At 34.5% G+C, this 20876-nt stretch overlaps 2 protein-coding genes across 3 annotated transcripts; both read right to left on the reverse strand.

The window, feature by feature from the left end:
• Nucleotides 1-1321: 1321 nt before the first annotated feature.
• Nucleotides 1322-5751, reverse strand: LOC103493178 (protein CHAPERONE-LIKE PROTEIN OF POR1, chloroplastic). Of its 2 annotated transcripts, none has more exons than XM_008453838.3 (5): nucleotides 4983-5751; nucleotides 4046-4260; nucleotides 3861-3967; nucleotides 2347-2791; nucleotides 1322-1730 (listed from the first exon to the last, which is right to left on the reverse strand). In XM_008453838.3, the coding sequence occupies exons 2-5, from the start codon at nucleotides 4180-4182 to the stop codon at nucleotides 1580-1582; spliced, it is 840 nt and encodes a 279-aa protein (XP_008452060.2). In that variant the 5' UTR covers nucleotides 4183-4260; nucleotides 4983-5751; the 3' UTR covers nucleotides 1322-1579. The 2 variants fall into 2 exon arrangements, with proteins under 2 accessions (XP_008452060.2, XP_008452061.2); XM_008453839.3 differs by having other exon boundaries at nucleotides 3861-3964; nucleotides 4983-5153.
• A 425-nt stretch (nucleotides 5752-6176) lies between these two features.
• Nucleotides 6177-20842, reverse strand: LOC103493180 (uncharacterized). The gene is made up of 16 exons (XM_008453840.3): nucleotides 20469-20842; nucleotides 20196-20357; nucleotides 19710-19889; nucleotides 19408-19465; nucleotides 19252-19302; nucleotides 17787-17869; nucleotides 17239-17326; nucleotides 13025-13066; nucleotides 12877-12951; nucleotides 12659-12727; nucleotides 9427-9542; nucleotides 8854-8966; nucleotides 7360-7439; nucleotides 6985-7105; nucleotides 6586-6652; nucleotides 6177-6468 (listed from the first exon to the last, which is right to left on the reverse strand). Exons 1-16 carry the CDS (start codon nucleotides 20729-20731, stop codon nucleotides 6333-6335), a joined length of 1704 nt encoding a protein of 567 aa, XP_008452062.2. The 5' UTR covers nucleotides 20732-20842; the 3' UTR covers nucleotides 6177-6332.
• Between the last annotated feature and the right edge of the window lie 34 nt (nucleotides 20843-20876).

Consider the following 20876-nt stretch of genomic DNA (forward strand, 5'->3'; position numbering starts at 1 on the left):
AGAAATGGAATAGAGAAGAGAAGGAAAGGAAGAATATCAAAATAATTCTTTTTTTACTCTTTTACATATTTTTACCCCACAAGTCAAGGTGGGGTAGGGGATCGGGGCCAGGGTCGGGAAATCTATTCCCTGTCCCCGGTCCCGTGTTGCCAACGGAGAAAAAAAATTTCTCACTCCTTTCCATGTTCCCGATGTATTTGAAGATTTTCCGTTCCAGCCTCATGGATTAAATTGACATTTCTAAATAAAATATAGGGAGGTTGCACTCAATTTAGAGTTCTTTGTTAATCGTTTTTAGTACATCTTGTTAGCTTGGTTATTTTTTGTGAATTGAGATTGCTGCATCATCTTCAATTAGATTTATTTTATTGCCTTGCAGAAGTTTATTAAATTATAAATTTGGTTTCTATGACGCAAAAAATCAGAACTTAGTTTCGAAAATTTAATCTTTTTAATTTGACAAGACATTAAAAATAGTTTCTATAGTTTGATAAATTTTTCACAAAAAGTTTTTATGATAGGAAATATTTATAAATAATTTATCAAATTATGGAGATTTAAAATTCTAATTAAATCATACAGGCTAAATTATGATATTCTAAGATTAAATTTGCTATTTAATTTAAATAATGTGAAACATGAATATAAGAAGAAATAGCAGTGAGTCCAAGACACCATCTTAAAATTTTGTTTTGGTATTACTTTTTACTCCTGTTTTTAAAAAATCAAACCATAATTCGAAAATAAAAATAGAAAGTTAAATTAGTTTTTGTTTGAAAAGTGGCGGAAATTTCTCAGATTAACCTATGCATTTTAATGTTCGACCGATATTAGATGAATATATCTATACATGAAAGATCTAAAATCAAATCTTATAGGGTGTTTGATTGAGTTGTTGTGGTCATCGTCAATCTATAGTCATAATGATTTCCTTTCTTATTCTAATATCCCGTGATTTACCGACAGCATTTGCTCGAAGTGTACACCAGTAGAGTTCACTTAGTCATAGATTTGATAATTTTATAACGATTTATTTATTTATTTTTTAATTTTGTGTTTAAGACTATTGAAAATTTTTCGTTAAATATAATTCAATTAATTAATAAACTGCCTCAATCAAGAAGATAGATGTTTGTTGAACTCAAATTAAACCGAGACCAAATATTAGTAGAACCAAATTGCAAGAATTAGAACAATGATTAGACTACATGACACTTCACCTTGCTTAAGCTCATAGTGTCGAAGTATGTTGGTTTTGATCCCAAGAACCGAACTCCCAAAACAAAAAAGAGAAGGTTATTGCAGCTTAATACGCTTTGCGTTTTCAAAATACTGCACAAGAAGGATTATCATTGCAACAAAAGATGAAATAAAGATAATAACAAACAGCTAACCTATGGTTTCCAACTGTAATAGTTTACATCCTTTTCAATTCTGGTCAATTCTAAAACAAAGAACCCTTTCAATTTCGTCTATCTTCTCCATTAACCGACCCAAGGGTCAAGGAAGCAGAACACTGAATCAGAAGCTCAGCCGCAGCAAAATTGGAATCTCACAGTAGAAGAAAAACTTTGCTTTGCTACTTTAAATATGTAGATGAAACCCAGAGTAAGATATAGGTTATTAATGAAGTAGTTACTTCAAAGCCTCTCAGTCCTTTGATTACTGGGGGAATCACAGATACCATCAAAAAGGTTCCCACAAGCCATGAGAAGATGAAAGCTCCAGCCCTGTACCATTGGAAAACTCAAATAAATCAAACCCAATTATCATATCATATATTAGTTTGGGACATGAGTTAGTTAGTATAGTAAGTTATAAGTTTATAACAGTTTGTCTTTGGAGTGGAGACTATTCTAGTCTATGTTATATAGCATGTGTTTCAGGTACACACCATTTTAAATTGTTTAAATTGAGTTAGCAAGGATAGAAGATGGGAAGAAAATAGTAAGGATGATAACAAATAGAAGTTTGAAATAGTAATAATGTAGTTAATAGAGGGCCATGATAGTTAGATCACCAGCCACTATAATTGGAAGTCCAAACAGTGAGTGAGTTACATAGCCCACTTCACCCAACTGAAGTTGGAGCCTCAAATGGCCCCCAAGTATGTAGGAGAGAAGAAGAGTAATCAGTCAGCCACTCAACCAGAAAAGATGATTCATACTCGGTTAATATTTATGTCCCATCATTTTTTTTTGAAAAGGAAATGAAGTTAACGTGTACATTAATATAACTTGAAGTTATCATGTTCTATCATGTACTAGGTTAATATTTATGTACATTAATATTTTATGTTCTATCTTGAAGTTCAAAAAGGGAAACGAGATGAAATTCTAGACATACCCATAAAGGAATGCTCGGAGTTTGCTCTTCAATCGATCATGTATGAAATAGAAAGTAGCTAGAAGTGATATAGCAACCTGAAGGGTTGGACCTTCCTCGGTTGGAAAGAGAATGGTGAGAACTCCAAGAACTAAGAATGCAATTGATGACTTGATTATGAACTTTGTAGAAGGTGTTTGGAACCTGCTCCGTATAGCCTGCACAACCCGAGACTGATTGACTTCCCTCACCTTTTTCTTGATGTCAATTTTTGGGTTCCTTCTGTCATAAAACTTTTGCATAATAATTTTATCATGAGCTGATTCAATGGCATCAACACTTTCTTTATGCCCTGCGTATCTATGGATAAGGAAGTTTCTCGCAGCTTGAATTTCATCTTCAGATGCTTCCTTACTTATGCCAAGCCGTTTGTATGGATCCCTTACATTAATTCGAGGGAATACAGCTGCACTAGCAGAGAAAGTCAAAGAAAGTCAAGAAGGAAGTTCAGAGATGAAATAAACTAATTTGAAAATGGAATGTGAACCTTGTTTAATACAACTACAGTAAAAATTATCATCATCAATATACAAATGAGTAGATTTGCTAGACTTGTTAGTAATTTGTCACGATAATGTGTAGTTGTTTTTATAAATCCCAATATTGTAATTTACTCGTTTTACAATTGAGAAACCATGTTTTAGGTCCTAATAATCAATAGTTATCAAAAAAGAAGGCAGACCAATAGTTTATAGAAATAAATTGATTAATTTTTGGCAATGATTTTTTCCTTTTACTTCTATTTTAATCCATAAGTTGTTAAGTCACTCTAAGTTGTGCCTTTTGTTAATTGTTTGAATTTCGATATCGCCGATTTGACATTAAAAAAAATCTGCTAATATGATAGGCCATAGGGTAAATAAAATATTTTCTTATTCTCCTGGAGTTACCTCTCTCTCTCTCACACATTCCCTCTAATTTAGGAATACCTGTTGCTTATGCGGCCAAATAAGTTATTTTTTTCTTTCTAATTTCATTTATTGAGAGGAGAGTTCTCCTTCCTATCTTCCTCTCCCATTTTCCCTCTACCTCCTAGGCTATTATGCCTAATGAAAAACAATCGACAAAAATTATTTAGGCCTACATCACAAGGTTAGTGTAAAAAAAAATGTATCTTTTGAAAATTTAGGGACGAAATAGGCACGGGGAATATCTCTTAAATAAATAAGGGCTAATCCAACTACTTTAACTTTTGAAATTACTAATAGTAACAGCAAACTCCTTTGACGTACGGCAAGAAGATTTCAACCATCTAATCCAGTAATGTGTTACGCCGTTTGCACTTAGCAATGTCAGGTTCAATTTGATCCCATATAAACAGATAGCGTGAAGGGAGAAGACTAAAACTTGTATTCTATTATTGACACATTAGCATAAGGATTGTTTGGTTTGGCACATCAGAAAGGCTACAACTGATGATTTTCCCTTACAAGCTTACTATCTATACCATTTCAAAGATGAAATAAGAACTTTACCGGCAGAATCATTTGCAAAATCTTCGGGAGAAGCATCAAATGCACACTTAGTAGTGTGTCGAATCTGGAGAGTTTTACATCGAAGGGCAGGACCCGTCCAGCAACTTCTGCATTAAACAACAAGGTAATGAATGATGACTTCGAAAGACCACATCAAAACACTAACGCGTATTAGTGAGCAGAACCTTTTAAGATATTGCAAATCAATATTTTCTCTAAAGTTCCCATTGGAAAAAGATGAAACCAGCTCACGTGGAATCCTGGCACTAGGTCTCAGAAGACAACATTTTGAGGGTTTGCCACTCAATCCAGACAAAATCATTATATGAAATCTCTGTCCTTAGTGCCACACGGTATCACTACTGGTATGTTTGTACTCTCCAAGCCACAGAATCAGCAGCTGTAATTTTATTAAAACCAATGAATTAGATATACCTTAAATAAGATTAAGTGATTAACAAAAGAAACCGTAAAAAGTGAGCAAATAAAACAACAAAACATCACTCTACAAGAATTCAACCACCAGCCATAAATTAAGCTTAGCAGAGTTTAGACACCAGCCAACAAGTTGAAGAGAAAATGGTCTGCCATTCAGGCTATTTTTCATTAATTAGCCATGGAGTGTCTCTTAAAGCTTCTTACGTCAAAAGTTAAAAATCTACTCCATTCACTTGGTTAGTTGGAAAGATTCAATTTGACCAACAAAACAACACAGTTACTGAGAAAAAGAATAAAATAAAGGGTCAGACGTTTCGTTTATTTGAATTGGACAAGAAAGTAGAAAATCGGTATTATTCTTCCTTAGGAACCCATTTCAATATAATTGTCAACCTGCAATCAAAATCTTCTAAAAAAAAAAATTCCTCTTCCCGGGTACAACACATGAGCCAGAGAATGAAGTAGAGAGAGCTTAAACAAATTACACTAGAAATCAAAGGGAATGCCACACTGAAGTTTAACTGATTTTTACGGTAGAAAATAGCAAAATTGTGCGAAACGTGATGGAAAAAGTATTGAATTTGAGCAGAAGTTCAATAGATACAAATTAAGAATCCAAAATCAACATAAAGAAACCATAAGAAATGAAAAGAAGCTCAAAAGAAAGAAGATTGGAAGAAGAACCTCATGGGTAAGGGTAAAGGTGAAAGTGAAAGTGAAATTGGAGGGAGGTCCGATAAGCAGAGTGTTGAGTTTGGTCGATCTCAAATGTTGTGCGCTAAAAGGATAGGGAAGACGCTGACCTAGAGAGCTACTCAACAACTAAACCCTGCTTTCACCAAAATGACAAACCCAATTAACAAAATTGAGTAATCATATTCAATTAAAAAGGCCAATTTGCAAAAAATGAGTGTTAATTATCATTATACTTCTAATCAAAATAACACTAACTTTTTTCTTTTGAAATTCAATTTCTCTACTATAATTCTACTATTGCAAATTTAATAATTCTATTTTCAACGCTAGGTTGTGTTTGAAGGTTGAATTTTACTATTGAAAATTTAAATTTGTGTGATGATTTTTCGATTTGTTCGAAATTTTAAGTTAATTAAGAAAAACTACAAATTGAGATTGTTATCTGAAGAAGAATTTCAAAAATGTTGGTGGGGTTAAATTAAGATCCAAAGTTTCAATTAAATTATCCATGTATTATTATTATTATTATTTTTGCTAAACTTTTTTAAAACAATCTTGTTGCATTTCAAACTATCCAAATTTTGGCTATCACACTCCTAATTTTTTGTTAGAGAAAACTCATATATCAATTTATTTTGTCCTAATTTTATTTTTCAAAGATTTTTGTCCATTTTTATTCCTCTCTAATTTGTATAATATTTTCCTTTAATTTTTGCTCTTAATTTTTTTTCTTGAGCTTTTTTTTCTCTTTAAAGTCATTCTTCCCCAAAGAAAATTTGGAGAGAAAAAAAGAAAGATCGTCCTCGATGTAATGCCTCCATTAATGAATCTTTGAGTTTTTGGACTCCATTAAACTCCTAGTATGTCTATCATTTTTCTCTTTTCTTTATTTAAAAGAAATTCTGTTTCTAATTTTTCAATCTCAGATGATATGCTTTTCAAAGACTTGATGAATCTTACCCATCTTTGAAAACAGACGTTATTAAAGAACTCTTTAGTACAAATATGAAGCCAAATATTCACGTGATTTATGACAATTATTTATAGTTTCGATTGTAGAAAATCATCTTTTGAAGGGCATAACCAAACTTTAAATTGATGGTTCGAAGATCAATAAAATCATGTTAAAATCACTAATTCTATAAACACTCCTAAACATATCCAACAAAAACACCTTCAGAATTTATTAACAACAATTTTCTTTTATTGCCTGTTTCAAAAGTCAAAAAGTCATTCTACACTGCATTCTTAGAAAATTGATGAACAAACATAAGTGATGAGGTACGAGAAAAGATGGTGGATTTTTGGGCAAATGAAGGCTTTGCTCTGTTATTGAGCTCAGCTAAGTTGTCTGTTCAAATCTTGAAGAACCAAATTTGCAGCATTACGACCAGGTGCACCCATCACACCACCTCCAGGATGGGAACCACTTCCACACAAATATAGCCCTTTCACTGGACTTCTATAATTTGACCTGAATATTCAAATCACTAATTTATTAACGGATTGATTAGAAAAATATCAACCTTTCTCTTCCTGAAGCAAAAAATCAGTTCACATTATCATATACATATAGGACTGACTGACATACCATCCTTTAACAGGCCGTAAAAGGAAGAGCGAATCCAATCCCATGGCACCATGGAAGATATTCCCTCCTGCAAAAGCAAATTTTGATGTGATCGCGAGTTATGAACTATGTAAGTCCGTGCAAGCTTTTATAAGAGAAATTTATGTTTGGATGGACTTTCTAAATGTTTATAAAGACTTAAAAGTCAATCCATACACACTCTTAGTCAACTCCAAAGCACTTTACCTGCTTTGTAAAATTTTAACCAAACACGATTAAACAATTATTATTAAAAAATTACTTCTACAGTTCAACTCATCCACAAGAAATTTAGAAGACATAACAAACACATTCTCCACTGAGTTGTGTACAAGACGACTCTAGACTTGTGTACATTCCTGCAGAAGATTTTTTACTTACCTGTCAGACCAATTTCTCTTTCAAGATCAGGGGGAGTTAACATGTCATAGCCAATAATTGATGAGCTAAACCCAGGAGCATATTCATCTATCAAGGAAAAACATCTTTGAGCAAACGATTCCTGTAAAGAGAGGACTCAACGTGGTCAAAACTGGATTCATAAATTGTACCCAAATTAATGAAATAAAACAGTTCAATTTCCAGCATCATTCGGCATTCTTCAAGTAAAGACTAAAATCAATTAACCTGCAGCCAGAATCCATAATATCTATTATTCACAACCCAGTTTTACTCTAAAGAAAAATTTCCGGGGAGCTTCTCCCATTATAGTGCCCAAAGTAAACAACTTCATATTCATTCTGGAACTGAACTCACCCTATAAACAGGATCTTCCCAAGAACCATCAGAGGGTTTGTATGGAGTATACTGAATAAATAAATTGATCACATGTTTGCCTACAAGACAAAAAACTTCATCAATTCAGTAAGAACAGGTCCAAATAGCCAATGATTTGGGATGTGAAAGCCACATATGCAAAAGGACCCTTCATTAAATCACTCGTCATGGACCTGGCATCATGTCGATCTAAAGAAAATACTCAAGGAATAAAGAGAGGCAGCTAACTAAGAAGGTTCAATATTCCATCTGGAAGCTTCGTCATTCAGGTATCAATACACATAACAAGCTGCAAAAAACATCTCATTGGCTTGTGGCTTAGCAACAACTCCCCATCTTGTACCCGGTTTTCAAGAGGGCTTTAGAGACCCAAAGACACCTATTCATTTCATTTTCTCATCCTACAGCTTTCTAGGGCCTGGCTTTTTCCTCCTTTGCTGCCAGGAGAACTTTATGTGGCAGGCCTCTGTTTTGGTTGGATTGTTTCAAATGAGAGAAGGAAGTTTTATGGCTGAATTTCATTAGGGCCTTCACTTCATGTACGTTAGAGTGAAAGGAACAGTCACGTCATCAAGGGAAAGAAGAAGTAATTTGATGATTTCTTTGAATCTTTATATTATCTGGCTCTATCTTGCTGCAAAAACTCAACCGATCTTTACAATGCTGAGCAGTGAGATGCCTAGACTTCAATTGATTTCGTATTGTTGGTTTTATGGCTCGCCAGGGGTGGGATGTCTCAGTTCATTGTGCCTTCATTGTTGGTTTGTTTGTTTTCACCTTCCATTTTGAGGGCTTCTTGCAACTTCAAGCCACCTTACATCTTTCTATTTTTGTCTTCTTTTGTCACCCCTCCAGCCTCGGCTTCTGCTTTACTTTTTCTTTTGTTGGGTTTGCCCTTCATTTTATATCTCTTTATGTTTGGTTTATATCATACATTTCCGATATATCATTCATCAATGAAATTGTTTCTTATAAAAAATTATTAATATATATAAGATAAAATTGTTGAGCAGTGATCACCCATTTCCGATATATCATTCATCAATGAAATTGTTTCTTATAAAAAATTATTAATATATATAAGATAAAATTGTTGAGCAGTGATCACCCTATTCCATGAATGAAAGTTCTGGTTTCCATTTCAAAATATATATAGCAGGAGTGCTCTGTTACTCAATTGGAAGAGTTTTACATAACCACATTTGGGTGGGGTCTTCTCCTTTTTTGTACAATTTTATCCTATATCGAAGGGGTTTTTTATCCAGAAAAACATAATAAAATATTTTTTCCTTCTTCTATACTTGGTTGGGAAGACAATTAAACTAAACTCAAGAGTATTAGAAGAAGCCAAAAATATTTGGAAGAAGGCAACACTCACGAACACAGATATGTGTGTGTGTGTGTCTCAATGTCACAAGTAGATAAAATATTCTTAAAAAAAAAAGAACAAAGAGAATATAATATTTTGTAAACCTGGAGGAGATATTGTCTGGTCTAGTATAGAGGGGATTGTCATTTCAATAATAGGTCTTCTAGACGGTATGCCATTCACAGCATCTTGACAGGCCGAGTCAATCTCCTCCATACTAAATCAGAAGCACAAAGGTTTAACAACTGAAGTTCAAAGGAACTACAAGCTACCTTGCATGACATTGAAAGAAAAGCATGCTATCATGGATGGTGAAGTCGCATGCTAAATTATTCATTATCAAAGAAAGTGACCAGCGAGAAGACATGACACCGGGATAACCAACATTAGCACATGTACCTTCCAACACCAATTTTCTCATTTTTTAGTCCAACTTAGAGTCAGTGGCAAGGATAAATTGAAACAAAATGACATGATACAGTTTCTTTCAGTATGATATTTTGCTGACGCTTGCTGTCCAAGAATATAATTCTTTCAGTGTTCAAATATTAATTTGGTGTCTTGTCCTGTATAATTTGCGGTTATTTAAGCATAAACTATAAGAATATCAGTTTCCACCACTTCCTCAGATTTAAAAAAGATGCTGATAACAAGATGGTGGTATACTCTTAACGTACCTTTCTGCACCGATATGAATGGTCCCTACAAGCTGATCTCTTGCTTCAGATGGACTAAGCTTGCAACAAGGAAACTGGGGTACTTTCTCAACTGCTAAGTTAATTTTGGTAGTTGCCTGTTTCATTGAATGACAAAAAATTTGTCAAGTAAGATTAAATCAATTCGTTTTTTAGAAGAAATAAAAAGTTCACAAATAGTAATTAAATTTAGGGGGAAATGTAAGAACCCCCATCATATAGGCTATGGTAATTTAAATAAATAAACCTAAACTTAAGAATTGTTGCAATCATCATGATAATCTAATGACTCAAAGTGCAACTTGCTACGGTTGTTAATGGGTCCTTGCTTTCCATCTCCACCTCGTCTTTGAAAGCCTTTTCTGTAAGTTCCTCCCGGGAAATCAGGTAAACAGGTATCAGAAGCATCTTGTCAAATGGCATACTATCTCGCATCCTATCGATAAAGGTGGTCTGGGTAGTAGGTATACATGTCATTCGAACCAAGCTCCTTATAGAATGGTTTTGGAGATACAAAAAGAAAAATGTTGCACTTTGGAGGCAAAATTTGGTGCCAAACCCCTTTAAAAACACCGGGGCAGCTTCTCTCTACACTCCCCTAGAGGTCCATGAAAATCAATCATCAATTACCAATTTTGAAAATACGCTATCTTATTCTCCCTAAATCGGGATCGTTAGTATTTTTCATCTTTATTTCGTGAAGTTGTAGGTATTGAGCTTAATTCAGGTTACTCTTGGCCTTAACGTTCATTTCGGGAATAATCAAGCTTAATTGGAGGTTTAGAACATCAATGGAGCAAGAAATCGAGGATCAGAAAGATTGAGACTCGGCACTCCACGGCACCGAAAAGGCAGAATGGCCTCTTTTCAAGCACAAGGCCAAGCGCCGCGGCGCTCCGAACATTGACGAACCTATGTACGCGCACGAAGCCTTGGGCACGGCAGCACTGTTATGTTTTAACGTTAAATTGACTTAGCTGCCAGCCCTCGGGAACATTCATCCCAATACTTAATTTCAGACATTCCAGAGAGATCTTTGATCCTTTTGCTTTGAAGACTTCCTTTGAATTATTTTCAAGTTTTTGAAGATGTATCGAGGCTAAGGTACTTATATCGCTCAGAAATTTTAGATTTATTTTTTGATTGACATTCTTGAGATTTTGAATATTTGTATTTTGGGAACCCTTTGAACAATAGAATTCATTCCTTGCTTTATTTTTTAGATTGAATGTATTTGGGAACACTAACAATTAACCATTTATGTTTAATCCAATGTTATAAGTCCAATCCTAATCTCTAATTATTAGACCAAGATCGCATGATAACGAGAGCTAAAATTAGAATTGTTCATTGATTAGGTTTTTCCAATCTAATGAGATTTGTCTAATTAGCTTAGGATTGAATTCCCATCGAACATTCAATTGACAATTCCTACTTGTTTGATCAACTTAGTTCTCCCCCAAACCTTAATGCTTATTGATTTGTATGTTTAGGATGCTTAATCTAGATAATTGATATGAATTGTGGACGCCAGTCTAGCTTCTCTTGGTGTGGTTGGCTAAGAAATTGTTTATAGTTTTCTAAAGATATTATATAGATGATAAATTGATGATTGAATGTTAATTAAAAGTAAATCATAATAAATCTCGGGCCTGGTGTTTGTTTCATTGATAACTATCATCACCATCATCTTTAGATTTGTGTTTCTTGCACTTTCTTTTGATTTAATTTCAATTAATTCCCATTCAACAAACCTCCCCATTGGTTACCTTGCAACAAGTGGTTCTTTTAGAAAAATCAACTGGCTCTATGTAGTTCGATCAAAATCAACTGGCCCTATGTAGTTCGATCCGTTACTCCGTTAATACTATAGAATTGGTGTGAGAATGGAAATATTATTTGGTTTGATCGAAAGCCTCGACAACTTTTGGTCGATTATCTTAAAACATAACTTTGTCATTTCTAAAGTGGGCAACAAACTTTTCACTGATTTTTGGCTTGATAACTGGGTGGGAGGGATTCCTCTATTTGCTATTTTTTTCAGCGTCTATTCTCCTTAAAGAGGATAAAACAAGATACTGTCAATTGTGTTGCCCTCTTATTTGGTCTTCTGCAACCTTCAATTTAGAAGATATTTAAAAGATGATGAGACCCTAGAATGGGCTGCCTTGAACCAACTTCTTTCCACAACTCGCTGTTAGACCTCCAATTATCTATCAGTACCAAAGGAGGAAGAAAGAGGGAAATAAAAAGTAATAAGAAAAATATAGAATACGTGGGAGGCGGTTGTTAGGAGGATCACTTGGTCGGTTAGAGTGAGTTAGAATTATAAGTAGTTAGCAGTAACTGGACTCTAGAGAGAGTTTGGGTGAGTGGGATGAATTACATACTGTAATTCATGTGTTTGTTTTCTTTCCTTGTTATTGTAATCAGCACTTTTGAATTCAGTAAGGAAATACATACTCTTTGAAGTTTGTGTTGGTATTGAGGTCCATCACTCGCCTATTGGAGGATGACTGTTGGATCTGAACACATGATAAAGTTGAGGTTTTCTCCGTTAAAACCTTACTTAACAGCATCGACTCTTCTTCTGTAGACTGCCCCGCACTTTTTTTATCAAGCCAATTTGGCAGGATCTCTACCCTCAGAAGTAAATTTTTCTTATGGGAACTTGCCCACTGTGCTGTCAACACCAACAACAACGGGCACCTCCAACGAAGACTTCCCTTCATGACCTTCTTTCCAAATCAATGCATTCTTTGCAAGTGCAACCAGGAGATACAAGCTCACCTTTTCATTCCCTGCGAGTTTGTTCATTTTGGAACGATTTGAGAAGTGATTTCCTAATGTCTCCTACTGGGCCACCCCTTCAAATTGGAGAAGGATCATTTGTGGAAGGGTCTTGTTCGTACCTTTCTTTAGTATCATTAACCTTCAAATCAAATGAGACTACTAATAGACAGTTTTTTTTAAGATCTTCTCTTTATTGCTTTTTCTTGGTGTAAACTGAATTCTTTTTTCTCCTCTTATAGTTTCCTCTGTTTTGTCCAATTGGAAAAGTTTGTTGTAACTCCTTTGGATTGGGGATCTCTCTTTCCCCCTCCTTGGTAATTTCACTTATCAATGAAATTATGTCATCCAAATATATATAGATGTATATGTACACGTATAAAATAAAATAAATATTAAACGAAAAGAAAGAAAGAAATCTTACAGATCGGTAATCAATATGCTTAATAGCACGAAGAAATTCATCAGGAAGTATATCATGAGGCAGTAATTCCTGTGCGCATAAAAAGTACAAAGTGCAACTGATATTCATATCTGTGATCAGGAAACTTTTACAATTTATTAAATTAAGTGCTATCGGAAAATGTGATCGCACCCTTTATAAGTAGTAAATAAAATCATTATAAAATTTGCATTGCTTACCATAAACGTTTTATAAGGCGTTGCATTTGACAGAACAGTTGACGCTTGCACACATGTCCCATCGACTAGCCTCACCTATATAATTCCAGTGTTATCACTGATCACGTTAAGGTCAATACTTCAAAGTCAGCAGGATGTAAATACTGACCCCTTTTACTCTACCAGAGTCCTCAACCATAAATTCTGACACCTAACAAAGAAAACAAAAATGGATGAGTGCCAACATGCAAGTTTACGCATTAATATGAATTACATGCACTAACATAAGCAATTTTTTACCTAACAACTGCCAAATATATTTATTCAAAGAGGCAACCCAGTTGCTCCTTTGTTTTGTTTTTTCTTTTTCTTTTTTAAATTAAGAAATGATGAAAAATATCCATAATAAAGTCAACAAAAGAACATTCTAAGGAGATCTTTTGTTTTTCCCTTGTAAATAATCAGAACTTCCTACGATAACACCATCAATAGGAAGAATGTTGGAATAAAAAAAAACATGACTCAAAAATCTATGAGAATAAAGTTTGCATAACATTGAGTGGGGTCTAAAGTATTTTGTTGGTTAGGTGAAAAGCCACAGTGATAGAGAAATATATAGAATATGTGATTGTAAAGAGAGGTGTTAGCAATGTGTAAGTAAATTTGTCTTCAACCACTAGCTTAAGCTTTTGGGTAGAATTGGTGATTTAAACTGGTATTAGCGTAGGTGGTCCAGAAAAGTTATGTGTATAAGCCTCGGCGTTGTTGTTTCCTCTCCAATTAAATTTGATTTCCACTTGTTAGGCAATATTTCAAACCATAAGTGAGGGAGAGTGTTGACAATATATAATTAAATTTGCCCTCAACCACTAGCTTAAGGTTTTGAATTGAATTGGTGATCTAAGAAGAGGTATCTTTTCGTGGAGTATTTTCTTAGGCTCTTCTGTGAGAAGCGGGATAGGCGGGGACCTCTTTAATGTCTCCTTGATTAGTATTCTATCGAAAAATAAATCAGTGGCTGAGGCCTATCGATTCTAGTATCAATGCAGTGTTCAAGAGAATGGTAGGTAAGATGGAAGCAAGAATTGACAATTTGGAGGGAGGATGGCAGAATGCAAGCTGGAATGGATGAGGATAGATGTAAAATTAAGTTGGTATTGAGAAGAGATGCGAAAAAATGAGGAACGGAAACCATGAAAAAATTCTCTGAAACAAGAAACAAAAAACAAAATTGTTGAAATAATGCAAAGAGACTAATACGCAAAGAAACCAAGCTCCAAAAAGGAAACAAAAACAATTCAAGTAAAGATAAAACATCCCCAAGAAAAACCAAAAATAATAAGCCAAACAAAACACCAAAAATAAGGCCAAGAACGTTGATCTCTGAGCAAAAGAGACCAGAATGAAGCACGGGCCAAGAGAAATTGAAGAACAAGGGACTTGAAATCAAGAAAAGCCCAACGGTGTTAAACTTCAAGCCACCAAAACAAAAGCCCCCACAGACTTCCAAAAAATGCTTCAACTATCAAACTTCAAAATGAACTAAACAAAACCTTCGCGACAACACAAAAAAACAAGAAAAACTATGTCTATGGAGACAAGAAAAACACCAAATGAGACCATGATTAAAAATTAAAACGTCAATTTCATGGATGTTTTGGATCCAATTGAATTTTGTTAGGCCACCGATATTGTTTAAATATAATAGGAGAAATAAAAACAAAACATTGACCCATGCGAGAATCTAGGAGAGATTATAGGAGGAGAGACTAATGGAGGAGATCTTTCTCATTGGTCATTAGTTAGTTAGTAAAGCATACTAAAAGTGAAGAGGGAGGAAGGAGAACAGGGAGAAAAATTATCCGAGAAAAGTTGGGGCTGCTGTCTTCCGGGCTCGGGAGAAGCAGAGGGTCACGTCAAGTCCTTTTATTATTTTTCTATTGTTTATTGCTACGGTTTCCTCCTAGTTTTTCTTGTCTGGTTTTGATTCTGTTTAGCGTGTCTCTAAGAAGTAGAAGTTTGATTTTCTTTCAATTCTATATTGTAATTCTTGAGGCAAATCAATAAAATAAGATACAACTACATTATCTTTACAAATTTCAAAGAGCTTCTTCACTTGCCAACTCAATAGCCTTTTGTAATTTTTCTAGAAATGGTATTATTGTAAACTGTAATTGGTAATTTCTCTAATCTTCTTTTTTGAGTCTTTGAAATATTGAAATTTATGTCCTAAAACTCGCAATTTGTAGTTTAAAATTATATTCTATTCAATAAAGTGGTTATTGAAGACTTAGTAGTGAAAATAGAATACTATAATGTTGAATCCAATAAATTAAGGTCCTGAAGCTATCTAATGTAGACTTGAACTTTATGTAGAGACATAAACGTAGATCAAGTTCGAGTATATAGTCGAAACGGTCTATAGTATATAAATAAGGTTGAGCGTCTTATTCTAGGGATAATATGGTTGCGGTCCGCATTAAAAATAATGTGATCCTGAATGTAGAGATATAAAAGTAGATACATCCTATGTAAACAATTTACATAAGACTGAAACTATAAAATAGTCAAGTTATAACATCGTTGACTATATAAAATTGGCTATTTGGATTACAGATAACCTAGATAACTTAATCTTAATCCAGACCTAACTAAGAACTTCTATTCAAACGAAATTATCTTTAGATTTGCATAGGTGAAGACAGCTTACTGGCCCAATAAGTCTCCCATTTTAGGGGTAAGATCGGGTGGATGGCTAGGGACATAGAATGCAAGGCAGAATTCTCTCCTACCTGATTTGGGGTTAGTTGATAGGTTATTCCCTTAAAGACTGAATTCAAGTCTTGAACAAGGGGCCCCACCCTCTCATTAGCCCGAGAGGGGCTCGATTTATAGGTTGGGCTCAAAACCAATTGTTCAACAGTAGATCAGTGGGCCTTAAAGAGCAAGATGTAATCTCGAGAATTAAACGGTATTTTAACCCAACTGTGGTTACAATCAACCTGTTAGCCCGGTTTAAAAGGGTTTAACCAGTTAATCTTGGATCGTTGGAGTCTGTAATCTATTAGGTTTCCTATTAGCTCATATGGAATTAACTTAGAACAATACGTTGGAGTAATTTGAATTGTTCGAATTAAATAAAAAGAGAGAAATCGACGAATATATGTGATATAGCCATCGATCATCAGTTTGAAATAGAGCTTTATGTTTAAATGAGATTTAAATATTAAAAATATGAATACAGATTCATATTCGGAAGCTCAATTGATGGAAGTGGTCAAAATTGTAAAAAGTCAAAGTGTTGACTTTTGATTTTGAAAAAGTCAAACTTTGACCGGGTTTATATTCAAATGTGATTTAAATTTCAGAAAAAAGAATACGGATTCATGCTCAGGAGATCGGAATTAGTCGAGACAAACAAAATGGTAAAAAGTCAAAATGTTGACTTTTTGCTTAAAAAAGTCAAAGTTTGACTTTTACTTAAACGATTGAATTGACCTTGGACTAAAGTTAGTGGGAAAATCCAACATTTTGTTGGATAATCCCACTAACACTTAGTGAGATAAAAGGCTACATGAGATGTAAACCCACTAAGTTCTACTAATGGTTAATGGAATGTTAAATGTTAAGATTAGTTTAGTGGAATGTTAAGTGTTGAGATTTGATAAACTGATTACATGCAATCTTGTATGTAATTAGGTTATCTATAAGCTTTATTTCAATTGAGAAAAGAATTTTGTTATTTTTGTAATTTTGACTTAAAAAATTATTCAAAATTTTTCTCCTTTAAAATCTCAACCCTAATTAGTTCCATTTTCAATTTCCATTCCTCTCCCTCAATTTCCTTCACTTATCGGGTCCCACAATCCAAGTCCAAAGAATAGCAGGTCAAAGCTAGTGTTGGTCCCGGGTTTGTGTTCGTAAGGAGATTACAAGGATTGGAAAAACTTCGAAGGTACATTTTCTTTTAACCTTAATTTTGTTTAATTAAGGTATTATTGCATATTAATTTCTAGATTGGTTAAATGCAATTAGGGTAAAATTGATCATGTGGAATTGATCATGTTTTTCCACTGCATTTGTCTCATGTTCCATCATGAAAGACAAATGTGGTGTGTCTATCATTAATGAGAAGTGTTGTTGAGGTAAAAATAAAATAAAATTATGTAGTAATCTTGATCCCCTTCTATATACTTTTTTTAGTGGTTCAATTAAATACGGAAGTGGAGATCTGAATGTTGTAACCTACAAGCTTTAGGGAGGTTACCAGTGCCTAAATCAGTTAATTTATGTCCTTTCGTATACTTTTTATTTTTTATTACTATTCAATGAACTTTATTTTATAATCTTATCTCAAAATAGAAACAAGGAATCAAATTGAACCTCGGCATTAGTGATAATATGAGCGCCTGCATCCCTTGCTGCATTAGCAATAGCCATTGATACAGAGCCCATGCCACCTTCAACGTACCTGGGGGAAACTTTTAATTAAACTAAATCCTTTGTAAGCAATAGCAATGTTCAAAATTATATTTTCTTTTTATGAATAACTCAGAAAATTAAAACAAGGAACATTTACCAATGGTTTTACGGAAAATACTACATCCACATGGGAACCCAATAATGGGGAAATAAAAACATGTCTCAAGCATAAAAGAGAAAACAGAGCTTCCTATTCTACACTATCCACTGGTTAAAGTGCTTTGATCTAGCTAAATTCAGGGCTTATTCCTCTTCTAGTTGTTTGAATTGGGATGTATTTAGTCTCTCCTTCGATGTTTTTGTTTTTTATTTATATAAGAAACTTATCTTTTATTTAAAAAATTGATCCTTTTAAATTTCCCGTTAAATGAAAAAGAACGACAGGTAATTTACAGTTTCTGATCAATGCTCTACAATTTACATGTCAAACCAACAACTAGAATACGTACGACCAGATGCCACGATCACCATCTGTCTCACCCATCACGTGATGAAGTAGCACATATCCACTACCTGGTGTGTGAACACTTGCCTACAAAGTCAAGTAGGTATGATAGTTATCGCTCTTAGTGTTCTGATTATATATAATTGACAATCTTAAGCACATCCTTGTGGTCCAAGTATAGAATCACGAAACAATGATAATAACAAAAATTAACAAAAGCATCCAAAAGTAACTGATTCTTCATATGATGCCTCTCAACAAAGAAAAATTGAAACATGTGAAAACGAGAACAGATTCCAGAGATACAGTGTACTAATGTTAAAAAACTTGAGTTCTACAGGACCAAAAAATGAGAACAATTATGATTGAACAGTGGTATTCTATGTTAAAAGCGAACAAACGTTAAAAAATTTGAACTCTATAGAATGCCAACTTATTGAATGACTGATTCTATGTTGTCAATATTAAATTTGGCAGAGTACCTCAAAGTAGTAACTCTGTTCTCATTTTCTTTTTTCCCTTTTTTCTATATATGTGAGTGAATAGTTTAACTTGCATACACCTCAACATTTTTTTTCTTTTGAAAAAACCAATTTCATTGATTGACACCTCAACTTACACCACAACTACCTAATTCTGATTGTCAAGAAAACTTGTTGGTTATATAACCTAAGTAGGTGGTTGCCATACCTCAAACCTATACCCTCTAAACTCTCTCTTACTTACATTGACCTTTATTGACCACTAGGTGAAGCCCAAGGTGGTCTGATGTCATAGCTTCTTTTTTAGGGGGAAATTCATCATTACACCAATTAGGGAATCTTGTTGAACTAACAGAAGTATCGAACTCCATACTACTTGGTAGCGAGAAAGCAAATAAAGTTGTTGATATGCCAAGTGAGTGGCTCTTAAGGATATAATCCACGATCCTTGCTATCTTTAGTGTCTGACATCATCTCTTGTTGACCACCAGGCCAACCCAAGGTAGTTTGATACAATAGTTTCTTTTATGTTGGAATAATCTTAGTTAGGTCAATTAGAGAATCTCCACTACTCTGGTACAACTATTAAATTCCAAGATATTTGGTAGCAAGAAAGCTGACATAATCTTTCGCATCCCAAGGAGGTGATTAAGGATTTAAGTCATAGTCCTTGGCATCAAACCGTGGACTAGAGTTGTCCTTTTTAAAGTAAAGATTAGAAATTTCATGGATGTTTCAGAGAGAGTTTTGAGGTTAGCAAGTAAAAGCTATATAGAAGCATAGTTCAAGTCAGAGGAAGCTATGAGAAAACCAGGAAAAAAGAACAGTTTCATGGACTTGGAAGAACAAGTGTCGAGATAGTATGGTGTGAGATTTCACAAGTTCAACAGATTTTAATTCTATTCTAGTTGTTTTGTGAAATCAAAATGCTAATATATCTCTTTGTGTGTGTGTGTGTGTAGATTGTTGACATAAAAGAATCCTTACCACGGACCCAATGACAGCATCTGTTGCTAGTGTAGCTTTTAGAACATCTCCCTAAATAATATGGGATGGATTATGAGTTGAGAAGGATACATTTATTAAAATAATTAAAATGTATATCATTTTTATATAAGAAGGAAACTAAAATTAGATCACAACCTCAAACCAATTGTTTAAAACCTTCGAAGCCGGAGAAAATAAAAGGTCCATGAAGTCTCTGCCAAAATCAATAACAGCATACTTAAAAATGGGTCGTGTTGAAAAGAATGCTGAGCCAACTCGTGAATTGAAATTTAAACAAAATATTTCCATGAACCCATTCTTCAAACCAGCAACACTGCTAATAATGTGGTCGCTCTAAAGTGAAAGATCAGTAAGAAGTTGACAAAAGTTTCAACATTTTACAATAAACCCAGATTGGATAAACACATACAAATAAAGAAAAAAGATATAGTCCTTACACCAAATCCTTTTGACCCAAGGAAAGAGCGCTCCGAAGGCATTTTGCCCAAAAAGCTGATTTTTCTAACTTATCCTCCAGGCGATATTTCAAAGATGAAACACCATGCATGGTTTCTGGTGTCGGTGAGTCTAGAAGAATATCCATGAATTTACAGAACCTTTCTAATTGAGCTTCATATCTGTATGCACCAAAAGTTCAAGAGTGTTTAATCTACTAAACTATAGTCCGACGAGTCTAAGAATGAACAAAGTACGATAAACAACTGTAAACATATTGAAGACTTAACAAAGTAAGTCAATAGACACTGTCGACAGTCCAGTCATCTTGTCCGGCGTTCTATGTGGCCATTCAGAGTTCATAAGCCTATGCATTCTTTGCTAAGATTTAACGCTTACGTAAGCATAAGTTCAACAACAGAACTACCTGATTTGGCATTAGCAGATAAAAAAAAAAATATAAACAGGCAAACAGGAAGGATAAAGACCTGGGATAAGCGTCAGCGTCTCGTTTGGAGAACTTGGAAATTTCTGAATAATTAAGGTCCTTATTAGGACCTAACAAAAGATATCGCCCATCCAAACAAGGCGTAAACGATGATGGGTTCCTCTTTAAAAGCTTTAATCCGTGCCTAGCTAGCTCTAATTCCCTGACTTCCATTAAAGGTGATATAAAAGATGATCGATAAGTAAACCCAGTGACTTGAACGATGAATGGAAATCGAACAAAGGAGTTAGATTATGAAAGCAGTTAAACCGACTTGATGACAGATGGGCGAAGAAGACTCTGCAGGTAGCTGCAGCGGGAGAATTTAAAACCGGGAATGAGTTCTTCGGTCACGGCGGCTCCGCCGAGTACATGACGTCGCTCGAGTACTGCGACGGAGAGACCTCCACGAGCTAGATACGCGGCAGCGGTGAGACCATTGTGGCCACCTCCAATTACCAATGCATCCCATTTCTGATTCTTCAAGATGGACGTAGAACCGGCGGTGGTGGCGCGGCTGAAAGTCCGCCGCCACATATTGTTTAGGAGAGTGTGAGAGTGGAGTGAGGAGGAGTAGAAGTTTGCGTCGAAAAGGAGAACGGAAAAGGGGAAGAACTTTTGCAAACGATCCAACTTTTGCTCATAAAGTGAAATTTACCCCATTTTTTAAAACAATAAAAAT

The sequence above is a fragment of the Cucumis melo genome, chromosome 7 (genome assembly GCF_025177605.1).
Source record: "Cucumis melo cultivar AY chromosome 7, USDA_Cmelo_AY_1.0, whole genome shotgun sequence".
Taxonomy (NCBI): Eukaryota; Viridiplantae; Streptophyta; class Magnoliopsida; order Cucurbitales; family Cucurbitaceae; genus Cucumis; species Cucumis melo.